Genomic DNA, 19,158 nt, shown 5'->3' with positions numbered 1-19,158 from the left:
GCCAAAGGCTGTTCCTGGCAGCAGGGACACCCAGGCCAGGCCTGGTGGGCCAGGCCCACCTCGCTGGCTAAGTGGGGCCAGCGAGGTGGACCATTCGCTCTGAGCTCCAGACCCTCTCTTCCTCAGACCCATGTGGAAGCCAAGGACACAGCTGCCCTGCTGAGAGCACAGCGGCACACCCTTGGAGACCGTGACCTCGTGACAGTGGCCCTCGGCCCTCCACCTCCAGCTGGGGCAGGGGCCGCCCATCTCCAAGTCCTTGGCCATGACGACGTCAGCGCTGCGGCGCCAGGTGAAGAACATCGTGCACAACTATTCAGAGGCGGAGATCAAGGTGCGTGAGGCCACCAGCAATGACCCCTGGGGTCCACCTAGCTCGCTCATGGCCGAGATTGCCGACCTGACCTTCAACACGGTGGCCTTTGCCGAGGTCATGGGCATGCTGTGGCGGCGGCTCAATGACAGTGGCAAGAACTGGCGGCATGTGTACAAGGCGCTGACGCTGCTGGATTACCTGCTCAAGACAGGCTCTGAGCGGGTGGCCCACCAGTGCCGGGAGAACCTCTACACCATCCAGACACTCAAAGACTTCCAGTACGTCGACCGCGACGGCAAAGACCAGGGCGTGAACGTGCGCGAGAAGGTCAAGCAGGTGATGGCCCTGCTCAAGGACGAAGAGCGCCTTCGGCAGGAGCGCACCCATGCCCTCAAGACCAAGGAGCGCATGGCACTGGAGGGCACGGGCATCGGCAGCGGGCACCTGGGCTTCAGCCGTGCCCGTGGTTCCCCATCCTCCTACAACTGTGAGTCCAGGGCATGGCTGGGGACAGGGAGGCAGCCCGAGTTCTGACTGTAGCTCTGTGACCCCAGCTGTAGATAAGAATCCCCCACTTGGAGGAGGGTCTGAAGATTCCGTGAAATAAAGAGGGTAACACGCCCGCACACAGCAGGTGCCCAACAAGTCAACGTGAACAACAGTGTTATTTATTGTAGGTTTGTTACTGTTAACTCCTGCCTGGTAGCGGGGTGGAGGCAGAAGCATAGCCTCAGTCCTTCTTCTGCCCCTTCCAAGCCGTGAGATCTCTGCCAGCCAGCTCTCTGAACCTCAGTTTCCTCATCTTTAAAGTAGGGACAAACTAATCTGTCTCCATTGTCCAATTTGAGGACTAAATGAGACCAAGCCCTAATCTGTCTCCATTGTCCAATTTGAGGACTAAATGAGACCAAGCCCAGGAGTACCCTCAACCCTGTGCTCAGACAGGCAGCACACGGTGCTGCAGAGTCGCATTCCTCTTGAACCCCCAGCTCAAGGGCACTGCTCTTGAAAACTGGGGCAGCTGCATACTCCACTCTCCTCCCCGAGAAGAGGGGCACTTCCCTGATCTGAGGGCACTCAGAATGGCTTTCCTTAACAATGTGCTGAGGGCTTGGAGAGCTGTGACCTTGACTGAGTGCAACCTCTTGCCCTCCCACCACACTGGACCCTGAGCTGGATGGGGCGCAGCTGGAAGAGTCCAGGAACTTGAATCAGGGGACCTGGGTTCAACTTGCTGCAGGACCTTGGCCAGGTACCCCTCAGAGCTGCTGCACCTCTGTAGAGGAAGGATTGGAATCTTTTATTGGGGTGAAATGGAAGCCCTGCAGAAAGTGCCAAGCACACTGCTTGACCCCTTGGGGCCCGAGTCTGCCAGTTGCTGCTCTCCCCCTCAGTTTCCCTCTCTGAGCTTTAGCTTCCTGGCAAGGGGGGCGGTAGGGGAGCCCATGAAGACCTGCATGGTTACGGAAGCCACGATGGGTGGCTGGTCGTTGCAGCCTCCTCCTCATCTCCCCGCTACACCTCAGACCTGGAGCAGGCCCGGCCCCAGACATCGGGAGAAGAGGAGCTGCAGCTACAGCTAGCCTTGGCCATGAGCCGAGAGGAGGCTGAGAAGGTGAGGCCCCTCCTGGGGCACCTGGGGGATGGGGTGAGGGGGACAGGAGGAGGGATGGGTGCCTGGATGCCTCACACCTTAGATTCTTGGGCTTCCCTACTCTGGGCCCCAAAGCCCTAGTCCTGCTCCCAAGGACAGCATAGGGCCTGTGTCCCTTGGGTTGGGTTACTGGGATTGGGGTCTGACTCCTCACCCTGGGAGTGGGGTCCTCTCTGACTGGGCCTGGAAGGGGTAGTGTGTGCATGGTGGGTTGGCAGTACCTGTTTGTCACATGGGCCTGCTGTCACCTCATGGAGGGGAAGGGGTGAGTGTGCTGGCAGACACCTTCCTAGGAGACACAGAAATATACTGCCCCCATCAGCTATCTTGTGGGGGTCCAGGGACAGCCTACCTGACAGCCTCCTCTCTGCCATTGCCTCTGTGGATCCAGGCAGATCTGGCGGGACTCACACAGCAGGGCCTGGGGAGCACTCAGGGTCCCAGAAGAGGATGACTCTTCTTTTTAAACTGCATCTCAGATCCAGCTCCAGGCAGGGAGCAGACTACACTCACACTGCTGTCTCGGGGCAGGCTGCCCACAGCCACTCAGGGTGGGCTTTCCTGCACAGGGCGATGTTGCCTTTTGGCCCAGATAGGAGCACTGGGCCCAGTTCACCCCTCTCTTCCTCCCTCGCAGCCGGTCCCCCCAACCTCCCACAGAGATGAGGACTTGCAACTGCAGCTGGCTCTGCACCTGAGCCGGCAGGAACAGGAGAAGGTAGTAGGCTAAGCCACCCGTGCTGGTGCTGGTGAGGTGCTGGTGAGGTGCTGGTGAGGTGCTGGCGGAGGTGCTGGTGAGGTGCTGGTGAGGTGCTGGTGAGGTGCTGGTGGAGGTGCTGGTGAGGTGCTGGTGAGGTGCTGGCAGAGGTGCTGGTGAGGTGCTGGCGGCGGTGCTGGTGAGGTGCTGGCGGAGGTGCTACGCGGGTACTGACCAGGCTCTTCCACCTCCCTGCGGTGGTCCTGCTGCCCCTGACCTCAGGGCGCCTCCCAGCCTGGACTCTTCTTGACTCTAGCTCAGGTCCCCTCAAGTCTAGAACGGGCAGCTCAAGTTTTCCTTACTCTGGTGCCTTCTGCAGGAGGTGAGGTCCTGGCAGGGAGATGACTCACCTGGGGCCAATGGTGCTGGAGCTGGAGCCCATCGTTGTTGGGACAGAGAGCCTGAAAGAGAAGAGAGAGAGGAAGAGGAGAAGCTGAAAACCAGCCAGGTAGAGGAGTCTCAGGTAGAGGGTTAAATATTGATAAAGAGTATAGAACAGTGCTTGGTATATAGTAAGCACCATTTAATGTTTATTCAGTGAAAATAAGGGTAGAGGGGATGTAGCAGACTGAGGTCCCATCCTGCATGGGCTGGTGACTCAGCTGGTGGCAAAGTGGGATGCAAAACATCCTGATGTGAGATGCCGGGTTTGGATTCTGTATTTGCTGCCGTTTACTTTACAACTCAGGGCATGTCATTGTCTTGCCTCAGTTTCCTCCTCCATTCAAGTGTGCCAGTTGGACAGTTCCAACTCTGACATTCTAGGAGCATGTGATACTGTGGATCAAGTCTGAGAGTAGCCGCAGGTATATGGTACTGAAAACATCTTGGGCTCATACACATACTGTCCAAGGTGGAAGAGTGTGTAGCTGCTGGTAGCAAGGCTACCCTCCAAAACTGCTCATGCTACCCTTGGGATGTCTCTGTACTCTTTCAGCCAATGTTCACGGTGGCAAATTTCTTTCGGACATGGACTTAGGGAAGTAGGCTTATCATAAAATGTGTCTTACCACTGATGGGCTGAGGGGCAGGACAGCCAAGGAAGGGGTCAGACAGGCTTGCCTTCCATCCCAGCTCTCCCTCTCCCTGGCTGTGTGACTTTAGGCAATTGCCCTCTTAGCCCAAGCTAGCACATCTGTAAAATGGGAACCCCAACAACCTTCCCTAATCACAATGCAGGTTGTTAGGAAAATCAGACACTAAACGGATGAGGAGACATTTTATAAATGGGAAAGCGCTCTGCAGAGGCAAGGGATCATTAATAGATGTTTGTGGAACAAGTAAAGGAGAATGAGCTGGAGTGAGGATGACAGGTCAGGGCCTGCCCTTCCTCTGGGCCACGCCTTCTCTTGAGCATGGCTGCCTCTCCCCCCAACAGTCCTCCAGCCTCGACTTGGTGGACATCTTCGCATCAGCTTCAACCCTGCCCTCCACACACTGCTCTGCTGACCCATGGGACATCCCAGGTGGGCATGCAGGGCTGCAAAGGGCTCCCAGCCTGGCCCCCGAGAGCCCCTTCCCCCCAGACACCTGCTGGCATTCCTTCCCCACAGCTGAGGGCCACTAGGCACGTCATTCACTTCTCTGAGCCTCAGCTTCCTCTGTGCCTTGCAGTTGGAGTGAGGGAGGGGACACCTCTAAGGATCTCAGCTTTTGGGAAACTCAGAAATGTTCTCTTGTTGCTTCTGGTCACCCTGAGTTTCCTGGCCCAGCCTGTCCCTGACTGGGAATGCGGCCTGAGCTGCCCTTGCCTGGAGGGCCAGAATCCTAGGATGAACTTGCTGAATATGGGCTTCAGCTCACTGGGTGGTCCTGAGTCTGCATCCCATGTGTGAAATGGGCCCTTGTCCTCCCAAATTGGTCTAGGTAACTGGGAAGGCTCTGGCCTGGGAGTCCGAGTGGCTTGGGGTCACATCTGTGCTATCCCCATTTCAGGTCTCAGGCCTAACACAGAGCCCAGTGGCTCATCATGGGGGCCTTCGGCAGACCCCTGGTCTCCAGTTCCTTCAGGAGGTATCATGTCCCAGAGCCAGCCCTGGGACTTGCCTCCTGTGCTCTCCTCCTCTGAGCCCTGGGGCCGGACCCCAGTGCTGCCTGCTGGACCACGGACCACAGACTTCTGGGCACAGAACTCCACCCCCCACAAACTCCCCAACAATGGAGCCAACCCCTGGGGGAACCTGGTAGAGACCTTCAACACACCTGGTAAGTGGAGGGTCAAAGGGTATGGGTGAGGGGCTGGAGGACTTCTGGGCCCCCCTCCCTCCAGTGCCAAAGGGCAAGAGATCCTGTGCTAAGAGGGCAACTTGCCTGGAAAGGAGCCAGCCCAGTGCTTGCCCTTTCTGCCAGCCCATCTCATCTTCCTTTTTCTCCTTGGCTAGCGTTAGATGGTTCTTCCACCTTTGACCCATTGGCCAAGCCTCCAGTATCCACAGAGTCCAAGGAAGGGCTAGAATGCACCCAGGCTCTGCCCTCTGGGAAGCCCAGCAGTCCTGTGGGTAAGCAGGAGGCGGGGAATGACTGCAACTGTGGGGAAAGATGGGCCCCCAGCACTGGCCTCAGCCTTCTTCCTCTCAGAGTGACCACTCACTCTCCCTACCAACAAGCCCTGTCATTTCTATTCCAGAGCTGGACCCGTTTGGAGACCACACCCCCAGTTTAAAGCAAAACGGCACAAAGGAGCCAGATGCCTTTGACCTGGATGTACTCGGGGAAGCACTAGCCCCGTCCAGCAGGGACACCCCAGCACGCCGGACTCCTGAGTCCTTCCTGGGCCCCTCAGCCTCTTCCCTGGTCAACCTTGACTCATTAGTCAAGGTGCCCCAGGCTGTAAAGACCCGGAACCCCTTTCTAACAGGTAGGACACTCCCTTGTCCCTGCTGGGTCTCCACACTAGGGTCCCCTACTCTTTCTATTTCTCCCTTCAGAGCCCAACCCCTGCCTTAAAATCTTAGCTCTTTTTTTTTTTTCCTATTTCTAAGACCCGAGATCTTGCTACCTTGCCCCCTCTAGCCCCCTCTCCACTTAGGACTATGTCCCCTTGGCCCGCTCCAAGTCCCCCAACCCACCCTCGTTCCGCAGGTCTCAGCACTCCATCCCCCACCAACCCGTTCGGCGGGGGCGAGCAAAGCAGCCGGACTCTGAACCAGATGCGCACGGGATCGCCAGCGTTGAGCCTGACGGCGGGCGGGCCGATCGCGGCGCCCTTTGGCTCCATGACCTACAGTGCCTCTCTGCCCCTCCCGCTCAGCAGCGTGCCGGCCGGCGTGACCCTCCCTGCCTCGGTCAGCGTCTTCCCCCAAGCCCGCGCCTTCACGCCGCCGCCCTCCGGGAGCCTGCCGCAGCCTCTGCTGCCCACCTCGGGCTCCGCCGGACCGCTCAACCAGACCCCTCTGACGGATACCAACCCTTTCCTTTGAGCAACAGCCCCGCCCCCGGCTGCCGGCGCGTGCTCGCGATGCCCCGCCCCCGCCCTGCGCTAATAACACTGGGCCCCGCCCCCTGGCGCGGGGTGGGGCGGAGCTTCCACGCCAGGACCCGCCCCGGGAAGGAAGGCAGGCTGAGACTCCGCCCAGAGACCCGTCTGGACCTTGCCCCCAGCTTCCGCGGACGCTTTGCAGCTCCTGGAGCTGCAGACTTCTCTGGGGCGGAGACCACGCCCGGTAATAAAGACTGGAATCCCTGTCCTCAGCTCTCCCCAGGTGGACTTTTTGCCAGGCGTGGCGGCCAGGTCTGGACCACGCTTGAATCACTGGCTACCCTGGAAAACGACTGCTCCACAATGTGGGGCACAAAAATGCTCCCACTTCCCATACAGCCCCCTCAGCCTAGCACCTTCGCTTGTCCATGCTCCTGAGACTCTCTCTCAGTCATTCGATCATTTCATCCATTTATCACACAGCGGCGCGGGAAATAATCTAGACGCAAAGGACGATAGGCAGTTGTTCCCTTGCACAATCAATATGTGCTAAGCACCTTAGACCGATTATTTCGTTTAATCCTTGCATCAGTATTCTGAGGTAGATAATATTACTCCCATTCAGGACCAGCTACATAATTAGTGCAAAGTAAAAATGTGGGGTCCCTTGTTCAAAATTGGGTTAAGAATATCAAAATGGGAGCAGCAGAGCATTAGACCAAGGGCAAAGCCCTTGGCCCTGCTCCTTCTTTACAGGTGAGGTTCAGAGAGGTTAAGCAGTATGCTTAAAGTCACACAGCTGGCAGAGTAGGGCTGGGATTCCAAGTCAGGGGACCTGGCTCCTCTGCTCTGAGCTCCCATGCTGGGCCCCAATATTCACAAATATTGACTGGCTGCTGTGGACAAAGCACAGGGCTCATCTCGGGAGGGACTCAAGAATTGCTAAGTGCACAGTCTCCAGGAGCTCAGAACCCACAGGGGCAAGCCCGGTCCAGGAGTCCCCACAATCCTTTGTTTTGCTGACTCACCTTAAATCTGGTTCTTCTCTCCTCTCTTTACCAGGACTGGCAAAAAACTCAGTTTCAAACATGACCCCTCCTAGGGGGCTGGGGTAGATCAGAAACTGGGGGAGGAGCAGAACCTATTACCTCATCCTGAGGGCCACCATAGTCACCGTCATTCCTTTTCTACTCAATGCTCCCCCCAACCACGGGCACTGGTGTGGTCTTCGGTGCTCAGGGGCTGGCCCTGCAGGCCGCAGGCCTTTTGGGGGCCTAAGGTAAAATGTCCTTCCATAGGCCAGAAACAGCAAAGTTGAGGGAGGATACAGTGCTGGTCTTCTTCCTAAGGTAGGGGTGGGGAAAGGAGCTGCTTTGCTTTCTGGAGGGAGGCAGTCCTACTGTAGCTGTTTCAGACAGGGTGGACAAGAGCATCTGATTAGGAGTGGGACTGACAGCGTTCAAAACTGCTCTAAGGTTTCCACTTAATCACTTGTAATAAGTGGTTATGCCCTTTGACCTTGAGTAAATAACTTAACCTCTCTATGGCTGTGCCTCCATTTCCTTATTTGTCAGATGAGGACAAGAGTTCCTTACTCATGAAGTGGTTGTGTGGTTCCTCCCAGGCCAGTGTCCAATTCAGCCCAGGGTCCACCCAGTTCAGAGACTCACCTTGAGGAATGAATCTGCTACATCCGTCATTCCTGGTTTTGCCAGGCAGTACCCAGACCCATCTGTCTTCTGCACAAATCTGGGAGATCTCCATCCTTCTTGGTCACTGACCCACCTTTCACCCTTCCTCAACCTGGGTCTCCTCTTGTTAACTGGCTCTCCCTGTGGACACCACTTATGTGAGGATTCCCAAGGCGTGCTATTTTGCCTCCCACCAAGAGGAAGTTGGTAATCTGGCTCCTTATCTTGCTCTGGACCATCTTCTGCCTGGCAGACCCCTCCCGCCTTGGAGGTTAGAACCACTGGGCGTCCTGCCTCCTCCCACAGGGGGTTGTGCTCCACCTCATTCTTGCCATGCTCCAGCCTTGGCTCATGGTCTTCTCACCCAAATCTTGCTCAATCTTGTATGACTCCACTATCCAAGACGATGACCTCACCTCACCACCCCTTGACCTCTCAGCTGCTCCCACATCTGGTCACATTTTGGGGCTTGTCATCATCCCAGATTCCTCCACATTAAAGGCAGACTTCCTGTTCTCTGATCTTGACCTCATTCCTTCCAGGAAGCATGCACACCAGGGTCTCCCACCTGCGGACACTTCCATCACCCCACTATCCCAGTTTCTCAGAGATCTCTCTCCTCCAGGTCATCAAAAGCTTTCTCTCAACTGAATCCTTCCCATGATATTTGTCATAATTAATCTCATCCCTCTTGAGAGTGTCTTTCCATCTCTCCCCTCACATCAAGTGCCCATCATCTCTATGTCCTCTTTCCCCTCCCTCCTGAGCCCGCTCCAATCAGTTTCCACTGTCAGCCTCACCTCCTGGAACACATCTGCTATGTCCACCAATGGCCTCCACGTTGCTGAAGCTACTGGACCTTTTTCGGTCCCGTCCCAGTCGGCTTCTCTGAAGTCTGACTCTCCCTCCCTGCCACTCTGTCCCTTTGAGACAACACCCTCTCCTGGTTTTCCCACGACTCTCTGTGTCTTGAGTTCGTCAAGGCCAAGTACGAGCCCGAGCCTCTCCCTGCGGTCACCTTGGGTGATCTCTTCTGTGCCCACACCGTCTCTGCACTGAACACCTACTCTGCTTTCTCTCTCCCACCAACTCCTCCTCTGCATTCCTGAGCCTGTCATCTTCACACATACATCTCAAGGTCATCTCAAACCAACACATCCAAACAGGACCTCTTGAGCCCCCAACCTGACCCTCTCCCAGTGCCCCCCTTCCTTCTCAGTACCAGCCCCATTCTGCACTTCACTCTTGACACTGCCCCCCATAGACAATCCTGATGATGTTTCCTTTTCTGCTGACCTCAAGTCTACCACCTTCCCTACATCTCTACCTTTGCATAGTGCGGACCTCCCAGAGCTCTCCTCTGGGTGCTGCTATGGCCTTTGAACCCTTCTGCTTCCACTCTTGCCTCTTTACAGTCCATTCACCACCAGAAAGCTGGAGGGACCTTTCCAAAATGCAAGGTCACTCCCTCGACTAAAGCCCTTCCACAGCTTTCTTCTGCTCTCATCAGTAACCAAACTCCTGCTCACAGTTCAAAACCTGGCCCCTGCCCTCCTCCCTCTCTACGTCACCACCTCATCGGCGCCTCTCTGTGCTGGCTTCTGCAGCACCTCAGCCCTGACTCACTGCTGTGCCACAGGGCCTTTGCACATCTGTTCCCCCTGCTTCCCCAGCACGTCCCCCAAGCCCTTTCCAGATTGCATCCTCTTGTTCTTCGAAGGCTGCTACACAAATGTGATTTCCTTAGGAAGGCCTTCCCCCTCCTCCCTCCCACCAGACCAGTTTCCTTGTGATACCTAGTCATGGCACGTCTCACAGTGGGTGGCTGTACATTAATCTGTATAGCTGTTGGATTAGTCTTTGCCTTGCTCATCAGACTGAGTAACACAAGGATGGGATGGCTTGGTCTCTCTCTGCCCACTGTTGTACCTAGCAGAGTGTCTCATGGGCACTCAATAAATGTTGACTAAGGGTAGTAAATGAGACTCATAAAATACCTGATAACACCTGAAAGTTGGTTCAGTATTATTATTCAGGGAAGGCTTCCTGAGGGGGTGGGGTTTGAGCAGGACCTTCAGGTGAGGGGGCAGAGCAAAGGCGAAGCTCCCAGTTTGGATGGCCTGGGAAAGCCACGCCTTTGCCTCTCACCTCATTTCTCCTTTGTAAAACGGACAAAGTTGGACAAAATAACCGGAGGCTCTGGCTTTCCACGGCCCTGGCATCCTCACAGCCTCCATATTCTCCGTAAGAGGGTTACCTCCCCGCAGGCCCTGATTTATGTCCTATCGAGTCCACCCAGTTTTTTGCACAGACCTGTGTCCTCCTATGGGCTGCCGTCTATGGGGTCGCACAGAGTCGGACACGACAGAAGCGACTTAGCAGCAGCAGTGTCCGCCTAAGCCCCGAGTATACGGTCTGCAGTCCCGTGATCGGCCACCGGGCGGCGCTCAGAGACCAGCCTGCTGCCCGCCTTATCGGCGAAGACACTCCCGCGGCCGGTTCGGTGCCTGGGCCTGCCCGTCGCAGCTTCCCTCCCGCCCTCCCTTCCTGTCCGCAACGTCCGGGCCGACCGCCACAAGCAGCCATGCTGGCCGCGCGGGCCTTACGGTGCCGGTGCCGCGGCTTCCTGCTGCCCGGGGCCGGGCCAGTCCTCGCCTTGAGCTACAGGTACGGGCGGCCGAGGAGCACGCTTCAGCACCCGGTGCCTGCGGAGCCCTGCGGTCAGTTGTCCTGGCGCTGGTCCCCTGTGCCTGCCCGGTCACCTCCCCACCCCATGCCTGCCTTCCCCCAAGACTAGGGCCAGCTCCTCCGACCGGGCTCAGACAGTAATCCTCTCCTCCCTCCCTCCCCTCCAGCTGCAGGGCTCACTTGCCCCAGGAACTCTGTTCTGACACCATCTCCAGGAAGCCTTCCTTGAACCCCAGTGCTGGGCCGAGGGTCCTTGTCCAACAGCACCCTGGGCTGGTTTGTCACAGCCCTCGATGCTGCAAGGGCTTGTCATTACTTAGGCCTGCCCCGCCCATGCTGCCCTCCCAGGCTGAGCTCCCTGAGATCAGAGCCAGCTACTGATTCTTTGAGGGTCATGGGGGTCTGGCACAGGACCTGGCCCCCCAGAAGTGCCCACTGGATGGATGTTGAGTGAGGGAGTCCCTGATGCCAAATGAATTTTTTCTCCTTGCCCCTCATCTGGCCCAGTCCTACACACAGCAGCCAGCAGCCTTCCTGCCCAGATCATATACCCAGGCAGGCATGCCAGAAATACCTCCAGCACAGTCACCCTGGGTGGGGCCCGGTGAGGGGAGAGAATGGAGCCTGAAGGACCATTCCACCCATTGTGACTCGCCCTGACTTCACAGTCATCATCGTTCCCACCACCAGGTCGGAGAGGTTGGGGGAGACTAACCTGGCAGGGAGCCCCCAATGAACCACCTTTCTTCACCCCCCCAAAAACACAAGGGGGAGCACAAAGGCCACGGTCTCCCCCGTGGTTCAGAAAGGTGGGTTGGGCTGGGAGCAGGGGGTTCCGGGAGAGTTCCACGGGGCGTGAGGGGTTGGGGGGGTGGTCAGGTGGGCCTCTGGGCTGGGTGTAGGTGGAAGCAGTGGAGACTCCTGGTCTGACTTGCCTGACCCACCTGCCCACACCAGGGGTAGCTCCTCCCGGGACAAGGACCGAAGTGTGACGGTCAGTAGTTCAGTGTCCATGCCTGCTGGAGGGAAGGGGAGCCGGACTAACTGTTCTCAGTCCACGCCCCAGAAGGTCCCCAACCGCCTGATCAATGAGAAGTCACCGTACCTCCTGCAACATGCCTACAACCCTGTGGACTGGTGAGTCCTCTCCTGATGCCCTCCTGGGCAGCTAGATCCTCAATCTTCTTACTGGCCCCCTCCCGAGCTAGTGAGTGATGCCCCGCTCTACTGGCATTAGGTACCCCTGGGGACAGGAAGCCTTCGACAAGGCCAAGAAAGAAAACAAGCCAATTTTTCTTTCAGGTACTGCATCCACCATTCCTGGGATGGGCGCAGGGGAGTGGTGGTAGATAGGGGATGGCTCCTTTGGGCCTGGGGCCTTCCAGGAAACTAGATGCTAGGGCATCATAGGCCCAGCTGGAGTCCTTTGGCTGCCCCTCTCTGACCAGCCAGTGGTCCTCCCTGGCCCCCATGGCCCTATTCCAGTGGGGTACTCCACCTGCCACTGGTGCCACATGATGGAAGAGGAGTCCTTCCAGAATGAGGAGATTGGCCGCCTGCTCAGTGAGGACTTTGTCAGCGTGAAGGTGGACCGGGAGGAGCGGCCTGACGTGGACAAGGTGTATATGACCTTTGTGCAGGTGAGTGGTCTTCCCTTGGTTGGGTGGTTGCCCGTGTACATGGGGCTGCTCCCCTCACCCTTGCCCTCTCTCTGCCAGGCCACCAGCAGTGGTGGGGGCTGGCCCATGAGTGTGTGGTTGACTCCCAACCTACAGCCCTTTGTGGGGGGCACCTATTTTCCCCCTGAGGATGGCTTGACCCGAGTTGGCTTCCGCACGGTGTTGATGAGGATACGGGACCAGGTGAGTAGGCACTGGGGAATAGAGGGGGCCAGGGGTCAAGGGTGAGGGGAGCAAGGGGCCCTCACCCCATGCTGACCTCCAGGTCTGCCCCTGCCTCCCACAGTGGAAACAGAACAAGAGCACCCTGCTAGAGAACAGTCAGCGGGTCACCACGGCTCTGCTGGCTCGGTCGGCAATCAGCATGGGTGACCGCCAGCTGCCACCTTCCGCTGCCACCATGAACAGCCGCTGCTTCCAGCAGCTGGATGAGGGCTATGATGAGGAGTATGGTGGCTTTGCCGAGGCCCCCAAGTTCCCCACACCAGGTCGATGCCCCCTGCCCCATGCCCACTCCAGCCCTGGCCTGGCCTTCCGAAGCCGACCCTAGTCAGTGATCTCTTCTGACTCCTGTCTCGGTTATTAACTTCCCACTCTCCTGTCTGGCCAGTGACCGCCTAACCCCATCCTGCCTGTCAGTAGCTATCTAGTGAAGCTCTGACTTTTGGTCTTAGCAGGGACTCTCTCTGATGCTGACCTTGGTGATTATCACCTGTCCTCTGGGTTGACCTAGCCTATCCAGAGAGACTGCCTATTGAATAAACCCCTAACCTTCGCCTGGCCAAAGTCCTGATCACCCAGATCTCGGCCCCCTGCCCTTCCTATTCTCTAACCTGCGTATTCTTGGTGTCCGCAGTGATCCTGAGTTTCCTGTTCTCCTACTGGCTCAGCCACCGGCTAACCCAGGATGGCTCTCGGGCCCAGCAGATGGCCTTGCACACCCTGAAGATGATGGCCAACGGGGGTATCCGAGACCACGTGGGGCAGGTGAGCGGTGGGGGGCAGGCGGCAGCGGGGTGGGGGCAGTGGCTGGGGTCGCCTCCAGCCCCATGTTCCTCCTGGCGCAGGGCTTCCACCGCTACTCCACGGACCGCCAGTGGCACGTTCCCCACTTTGAGAAGATGCTGTATGACCAGGCACAGCTCACGGTGGCCTATTCACAAGCCTTCCAGGTGACCCCTGACCCCAGCCCTGAGCAGAGACCCAGCCTGTCCACCTACCCTTGGCTGCCCCTTCCAGGGCCTTCCTGGTGACCTATGGCTCCCCCTTAACTTCACCCCTAATTCAGTCTCATGTTCACTATCCAGCCTCCCTCCTTGCCCCCGTGGGAGAACACTTACTGCCCACCTCGTACCTAAAGACCTCTGCTTATAGCCTCCTTCCTCCCTACTCAGATCTCTGGTGACGAGTTCTACTCCGAAGTTGCCAAAGGTATCCTGCAGTATGTTGCTCGGAACCTGAGTCACCGGGTGTGTGTCCACTGAGGCAGGCGGGTCTGGCTGTGGGAGGGCTCGGGGCCTCCACTGCCTTGAAGGGAGGGGCCAGCCAAGTCTCCCCTCCCTACAGTCTGGAGGCTTCTATAGTGCAGAGGATGCAGACTCCCCACCGGAGCGGGGTATGCGGCCCAAAGAGGGCGCCTTCTACGTGTGGACTGTCAAAGAGGCCCAGCGTCTCCTCCCTGAGCCTGTTCTGGGTGCCACTGAGCCTCTGACCTCAGGCCAGCTCCTCATGAAGCACTATGGACTCACGGAGGCTGGCAACATCAGCCCCAGTCAGGTGAGGAGTGCTGAGATCACAGGAGAGGTCTTGAAACCACACAGGCCGGTGGACTCCCTTGGACAGGAGCTGTCTTTCTCAGGACCCCAAGGGGGAGCTGCAGGGCCAGAACGTGCTGACTGTCCGGTATTCGCTGGAGCTGACTGCCGCCCGCTTTGGCCTGGACGTGGAGGCTGTACGAACCTTACTCAATTCAGGTCTCGAGAAGCTCTTCCAGGCCCGGAAACATCGGCCGAAGCCGCACTTGGACAGCAAGATGCTGGCTGCCTGGAACGGTGAGGTGGTGTGTCTGAGGCCTGATCCATATATTGAATTCCCCTTCCCAAGGGCCCTTATGTATGCCAGGCACCTGGTGAATATTAATTTTTTCTTTGTCAGGTTTACTGTCCTTAATTTACAAATGAGCCAACTGAAGCCTACAGTAATCCACCCAAGGTCACACAGAGACAGGAGCCCAGCCCTGCCTGGCTCTGGAGCTTAAACTCTTATGCAGTTGCCCTGTTGCTCCAGGGAGATGTCAGAGCTTGGGGGGTTGGGATAGACATCCCGGGGGAGCCCCGGCCAGGATCACAACCCCCTATGTCTCCTTTCTCCAGGACTGATGGTGTCTGGCTTCGCTGTGACGGGGGCTGTTCTGGGCCAGGAGAGGGTGGTCAGCTATGCCATCAACGGTGCCAAGTTCCTGAAGCGGCACATGTTTGACGTGGCCAGTGGCCGCCTGATGCGGACCTGCTATGCAGGCGCTGGTGGGACTGTGGAGCACAGGTAGGGTACCGGGCCGCCTGGGAAAGCCTGCCTCCCTAGGCAGCCCAGGCCTCTCTCTGCCCCTCTGCTCCCCTCTGGGTAGGTGCTAGTCCTGGTTCTGCTTGCTGCCCACTGTGAGCTCTTACCCTCCTTGAGACCATTTGCTCATCTGAGAAATGGGCTAACAGGACCTACCCAAGAGCTAGGTTTTGAGGGTTAAATAAAAGCATGTGAAAAGGGCCTCTTCTGTGAAAGTGCCTTTCTTCCTGGCCTGTCCCCAATGCCTGTCCCCCTAGCAACCCGCCATGCTGGGGCTTCCTGGAGGACTACGCCTTTGTGGTGAGGGGCCTGCTGGACTTATACGAGGCCTCACAGGAGAGTGCATGGCTCGAGTGGGCTCTGCGGCTGCAGGACACACAGGACAGGCTCTTCTGGGACTCCCGCGGCGGCGGCTACTTCTGCAGTGAGGCCGAGCTGGGGGCTGGCCTGCCGCTGCGTCTGAAGGACGGTCAGTGAGGGTGTGGAGCTGGCCTGGGGTACTGGACCCCACCGGGCTTGGTTTTTCCTGGGGGAGGAGTAAGTGCGGTGTGGTGGTGAAGAGCTGGCAAGGACAGGGCCCAGGCCCTCTTGGGCTTACATCTTTAGCACTGAGTGACTTTGAACTGGTCTCTTTACATTTCAGAGCCTCAGATTCTTAATATGCTAAATGGAGCTAATGGTGGCATTTCCTTACATGGTTGACACGGAGATTAATGTAGCTGTTCTGTGAGCATGCTTAGTGACAGTAACTGACATGCCTAGATAGACTAAACAAGGCCAGCTTCATCCCTACTGTCGTAAGGCTTCCTAGGTAGTAAGGGAGCCAGTGCACAGACTGTACTATTTAAAGCAAAATCGCACACACAGATGCATAGTTAAAATTGAGGGTGCCGTGGAGAAGTAGGAGCTGCCCACTGTGTACCCCGTTCCTGACTTTTCTCAGTGGCATTGAGCATCACCTGATGCATCTAGTCTGTTAACGACACCCAGACTTAAGTGTCTTGGGGTCAGAATGTTGTCACTGCTGTATCCCCAGGATCTCCTGCACATCTGGTATGTAATTAGGTGCTCAATAAATGTTAACTGAATGACTGAAAGGGCCCTGACAGAACAATGGTAGGGCCCAACTCAGCAGGGAAGTCAAATTAAACCTGTACAGGTGTCATTTAACCAAGGACTGGAGGGCACGACAGAGCCATGTAGTCCTGCAGGAGCAGGAGAGGGATTTCAGGTGGAAGGAACAGCCCCTGAGAGGCTCTGAATGGGCAGCTTGTGTCCTGGAGGACAGAGGGGCAGAGGCCAGCATGAGGGGAGGATGCCCGGAGGGCTGGATCCCTGCAGGGTCTTACAAATGTGGCAAGGAGTAGAGGGCTCTGGTGAGTTTCGAGTTGGTTGCGATCTGCTCTGGTTCAGATCTCAGAGTGTCACTCTGACTGGCGGTAGAGAAGGGATGGGGAAACAAGGAGGCTAGGTAGGGAGCCGTTAGTGGTGGTCAGGCCAGGCAAGTGGTGGTGAAGGTCCAGACAAGGCAGAAGTACAAGATGGGAGAAGTGGCCAGGTTGGATCTATTCTGGCCACAGACCCTGCAGATTCACAGTGGATTAGAAGTGGGAGGTGAGGAAGTCGGGAGGAAGGGCAGTTGGTGGCTGGGTGGAGGTTTCAGTTGGGAGATGCAGGACCCTGGGGAGCAACAGCGCAGTGTGGGCAGGTGGAGTTGAGGATGCATGTGAGGGTGCAAAGGGCCAGTCACTGCTGGGCCTGGCACTCATTCTCAGACCTGGGGCAGGAACTGGTGGGCAGGGACTCCTCCACCCCATCCCCCTGCCATCCTGGCAGCAGTCGTGTTCCAGGGTCCTGGGACCCAGTGACCCTGCCTCCCTGTCCCCTGCAGACCAGGATGGTGCGGAGCCCAGTGCCAACTCCGTGTCGGCCCACAACCTGCTTCGGCTGCACGGTTTCACGGGCCACAAGGACTGGATGGACAAGTGTGTGTGCCTGTTGACCGCCTTCTCTGAGCGCATGCGCCGTGTGCCCGTGGCACTGCCTGAGATGGTCCGCGCCCTCTCAGCCCACCAGCAGACCCTCAAGCAGGTGGGGCCCTTGGCCTGGGACCCAGGGTGGAAGGGAAGCTGGGGTTGCAATGGAGGCATGGAGTGGAGTTCCTGGGGCTGTCCCCAGAGCTCAGGTCCCTGAGTGTGTATCCCTGTGTGAGTGTGTGTCTCCCAGGGAATGTCTGTAAGGCTGCTTTTTTTCAGGCAGAAGAGTCTGTATGTGTCTGAGGCAGGTCTCCATCACGAGCAGGTGCCCTTGTGAGTTCCTATGAGTAGGGTTCTCCGAGCAGAGGGTTAAACATGGATCCCTGTGGTTGCTGAAATGTGTGTCTGTGTGCCTCTGTGTGTCGCTATAGTTGGATCAGCGGTGTAGTGTGTGCAGGTTATGTGCCTCTGGGTGTGTGTCCCTATGTGTGTTATTGCTGTGTGTGTGCGTCTGGATTTGTGTAACTCTGGAGGTGTGTGACTGTGTGCCTGCCTTTCAGTGTGTGCTGGGGTGAGTGTTCACCAGTACATGATTGCCTGGTTGTATGTGTATGCCCCATGTTTAGGCTTGCCTGCTTATATATGTGTGTTTGCCGGTGTATCTGTGCCTCTGTGTGTGTGTGTTTATGTGTGTATGTGTGTGTCTGGTGTCTGCCTCTCTGTGGGCATCTGCTCTGTGTATATGTGATGAGTGTGTCTCCCTGTGTGTGGCTGTCTGTGTGTTTGTGTGTCTTCCAGTGTATCAAGTCTTATGTATGTGTGCTGGTGTCTCTGCCCATGTGTGCATGTCTCATGCACATATGACCCTGCCACGTAGTATATTCTCATTTGTGTGTGTGTGTATGTGTACGTGCTCTCACCTGCTGAGCAGTGAATCTGATGCAGCCTCCTGGCCGCTGATCTGGGGGATGCTGAGTCCCCATTTCTTCTTAGGCATATAGGATGGGTGGCAGGAGGATGGGGAGGGCCTGTTAGGTCTGGACCCAGCCTCTTGGCATCAGTCACTGGAGTTAACCTTTCTATTCTGGCTAGATTGTGATCTGTGGAGACCCTCAGGCCAAGGATACCAAGGCTCTGTTGCAGTGTGTCCACTCCATCTACATCCCTAACAAGGTTTGGTCTCTGAGCCCAGCCCCACTCTCGGCCTCCCCTCACTTCCTCAGCTCCCCAGTATCTCTGGCTCCTCTGAAGGCTTGGAGAAGAAACCCACCAGTGGGTCCTGCTGGTGTCTGGGTGGCCCCGGGTGACTCTCTCTGCCGCTCTCCCAGGTGCTGATTCTGGCTGATGGGGACCCCTCGAGCTTCCTGTCCCGCCAGCTGCCCTTCCTGAATACCCTTCGGCGGATAGAAGACCGGGCCACCGCCTATGTGTGTGAGAATCAGGCCTGCTCGATGCCCATCACCGAGCCCTGCGAACTACGGAAACTGCTCCATCAGTGACTGCCTCCCCTACCTTGGGCTGGGGCAGAAGGTGAAGCTTCCCAACCAACCAGAGATTCAGGCCCTGCAGGGCCCTGCAGAACCTTTGGCCACCCCTGGGCACCATGTCAACAGGTGACCTCGGCCATCCCTGCTGCTCCCCCCGAGCACCCGCTCACCCTGGAATAAACCTAACAGCGTCCCGTGGTAACCTCTGGGCCTCAGCCTTGCTTGTGAGAGGGGCCTCGGGCTCCAGCATGGGAACCAGCAGCCCAGGGTCCCTTTTTCAGGGAGCCCCTAGATGATCCCCCTGTATTCTTGGATTCCTCTTTTACCTTCAAAGGACACCAGACTGACTCCGCCCCCCTCCATGGTCATTACAACCTGAGTGAGGCTGAGGTCAGGGGACTGGTAATGGTCACCAGGGATGGGGGTGGGGTGTGGACTTGCACAAGAGGAGAAAGGCCGGTCCTCGCCCTCAGACAGGGTTAAGAAAGGTCGCTGCCTCTCTTCCCATTGTTTCCTCCAATTTTAAGCTGGGATGCTTCATATGAGCTTTTATTTTTCATGGAATTTGTGTATTTTCTGGTCCTTCCCATTGTCTTCTCCAATTTTAAGCTGGGGAAGTGGGATGCTTCATATGAGCTTTTATGTTTCATGGAATTTGTATATTTTCTGGTCCATTATAGGAGCTGCTCTTATCAGGACCAAGGACATTTCTTTTGGGGTATCTATCCAGCTCCCAGCCTTCCCACAGGAAGTCGTATTGTCCATCCCCCTGATTTCATATATGTCAGTCCAGGGAAAGTTGGGTTGGAAGTCCTTCTGCAAACCTGAGTACCTCCTGTTGCAGTGACAACCGCTGCCTGCCTGTGATCTCCTGTTCCCTCAGTGTTGGGAGATGCTCACAAGATTCATCCTTGGCACCCACATCTTCACAGG

General features: G+C 57.0%; 2 protein-coding genes across 5 annotated transcripts; both read left to right on the top strand.

The window, feature by feature from the left end:
- The first annotated feature begins 265 nt into the window (after positions 1-265).
- Positions 266-6,283, top strand: EPN3 (epsin 3). The gene is made up of 9 exons (XM_052657263.1): positions 266-803; positions 1,813-1,931; positions 2,608-2,688; positions 3,047-3,190; positions 4,106-4,193; positions 4,663-4,932; positions 5,109-5,225; positions 5,354-5,584; positions 5,809-6,283. The coding sequence occupies exons 1-9, from the start codon at positions 266-268 to the stop codon at positions 6,144-6,146; spliced, it is 1,926 nt and encodes a 641-aa protein (XP_052513223.1). The 3' UTR covers positions 6,147-6,283.
- Positions 6,284-10,395: 4,112 nt separating this feature from the next.
- Positions 10,396-18,596, top strand: SPATA20 (spermatogenesis associated 20). Of its 4 annotated transcripts, none has more exons than XM_052657627.1 (16): positions 10,396-10,503; positions 11,482-11,661; positions 11,762-11,826; positions 12,010-12,164; positions 12,243-12,386; positions 12,469-12,691; positions 13,060-13,190; positions 13,271-13,375; positions 13,598-13,672; positions 13,770-13,979; positions 14,062-14,254; positions 14,576-14,744; positions 15,020-15,231; positions 16,654-16,853; positions 17,831-17,911; positions 18,067-18,596. In XM_052657627.1, exons 1-16 carry the CDS (start codon positions 10,421-10,423, stop codon positions 18,235-18,237), a joined length of 2,397 nt encoding a protein of 798 aa, XP_052513587.1. In that variant the 5' UTR covers positions 10,396-10,420; the 3' UTR covers positions 18,238-18,596. The 4 variants fall into 4 exon arrangements, with proteins under 4 accessions (XP_052513587.1, XP_052513590.1, XP_052513588.1 ...); XM_052657630.1 differs by having other exon boundaries at positions 12,490-12,691; positions 18,067-18,594; XM_052657628.1 differs by lacking the exon at positions 10,396-10,503 and adding an exon at positions 11,222-11,333.
- The last annotated feature ends 562 nt before the right edge of the window (positions 18,597-19,158 follow it).

This window comes from Budorcas taxicolor, chromosome 19, assembly GCF_023091745.1.
Source record: "Budorcas taxicolor isolate Tak-1 chromosome 19, Takin1.1, whole genome shotgun sequence".
In the NCBI taxonomy this organism is placed as follows: domain Eukaryota; kingdom Metazoa; phylum Chordata; class Mammalia; order Artiodactyla; family Bovidae; genus Budorcas; species Budorcas taxicolor.
Note: the sequence above shows the minus strand (reverse complement) of the source record. Positions and strands in the feature narration are given on the sequence as shown.

Excerpts from the sequence above, each read along its gene's own strand:
- SPATA20 (XM_052657627.1), top strand. The coding sequence starts at position 10,421 with ATGCTGGCCGCGCGGGCCTTACGGTGCCGGTGCCGCGGCTTCCTGCTG. Across the intron at positions 13,673-13,769 it reads CTCGGAACCTGAGTCACCGG|TCTGGAGGCTTCTATAGTGC; the intron begins GTGTGTGTCCAC and ends CCCTCCCTACAG. Across the intron at positions 13,980-14,061 it reads GCAACATCAGCCCCAGTCAG|GACCCCAAGGGGGAGCTGCA; the intron begins GTGAGGAGTGCT and ends TGTCTTTCTCAG.
- EPN3 (XM_052657263.1), top strand. The coding sequence starts at position 266 with ATGACGACGTCAGCGCTGCGGCGCCAGGTGAAGAACATCGTGCACAAC. Across the intron at positions 4,933-5,108 it reads AGAGACCTTCAACACACCTG|CGTTAGATGGTTCTTCCACC; the intron begins GTAAGTGGAGGG and ends CTCCTTGGCTAG. Across the intron at positions 5,585-5,808 it reads CCGGAACCCCTTTCTAACAG|GTCTCAGCACTCCATCCCCC; the intron begins GTAGGACACTCC and ends CTCGTTCCGCAG.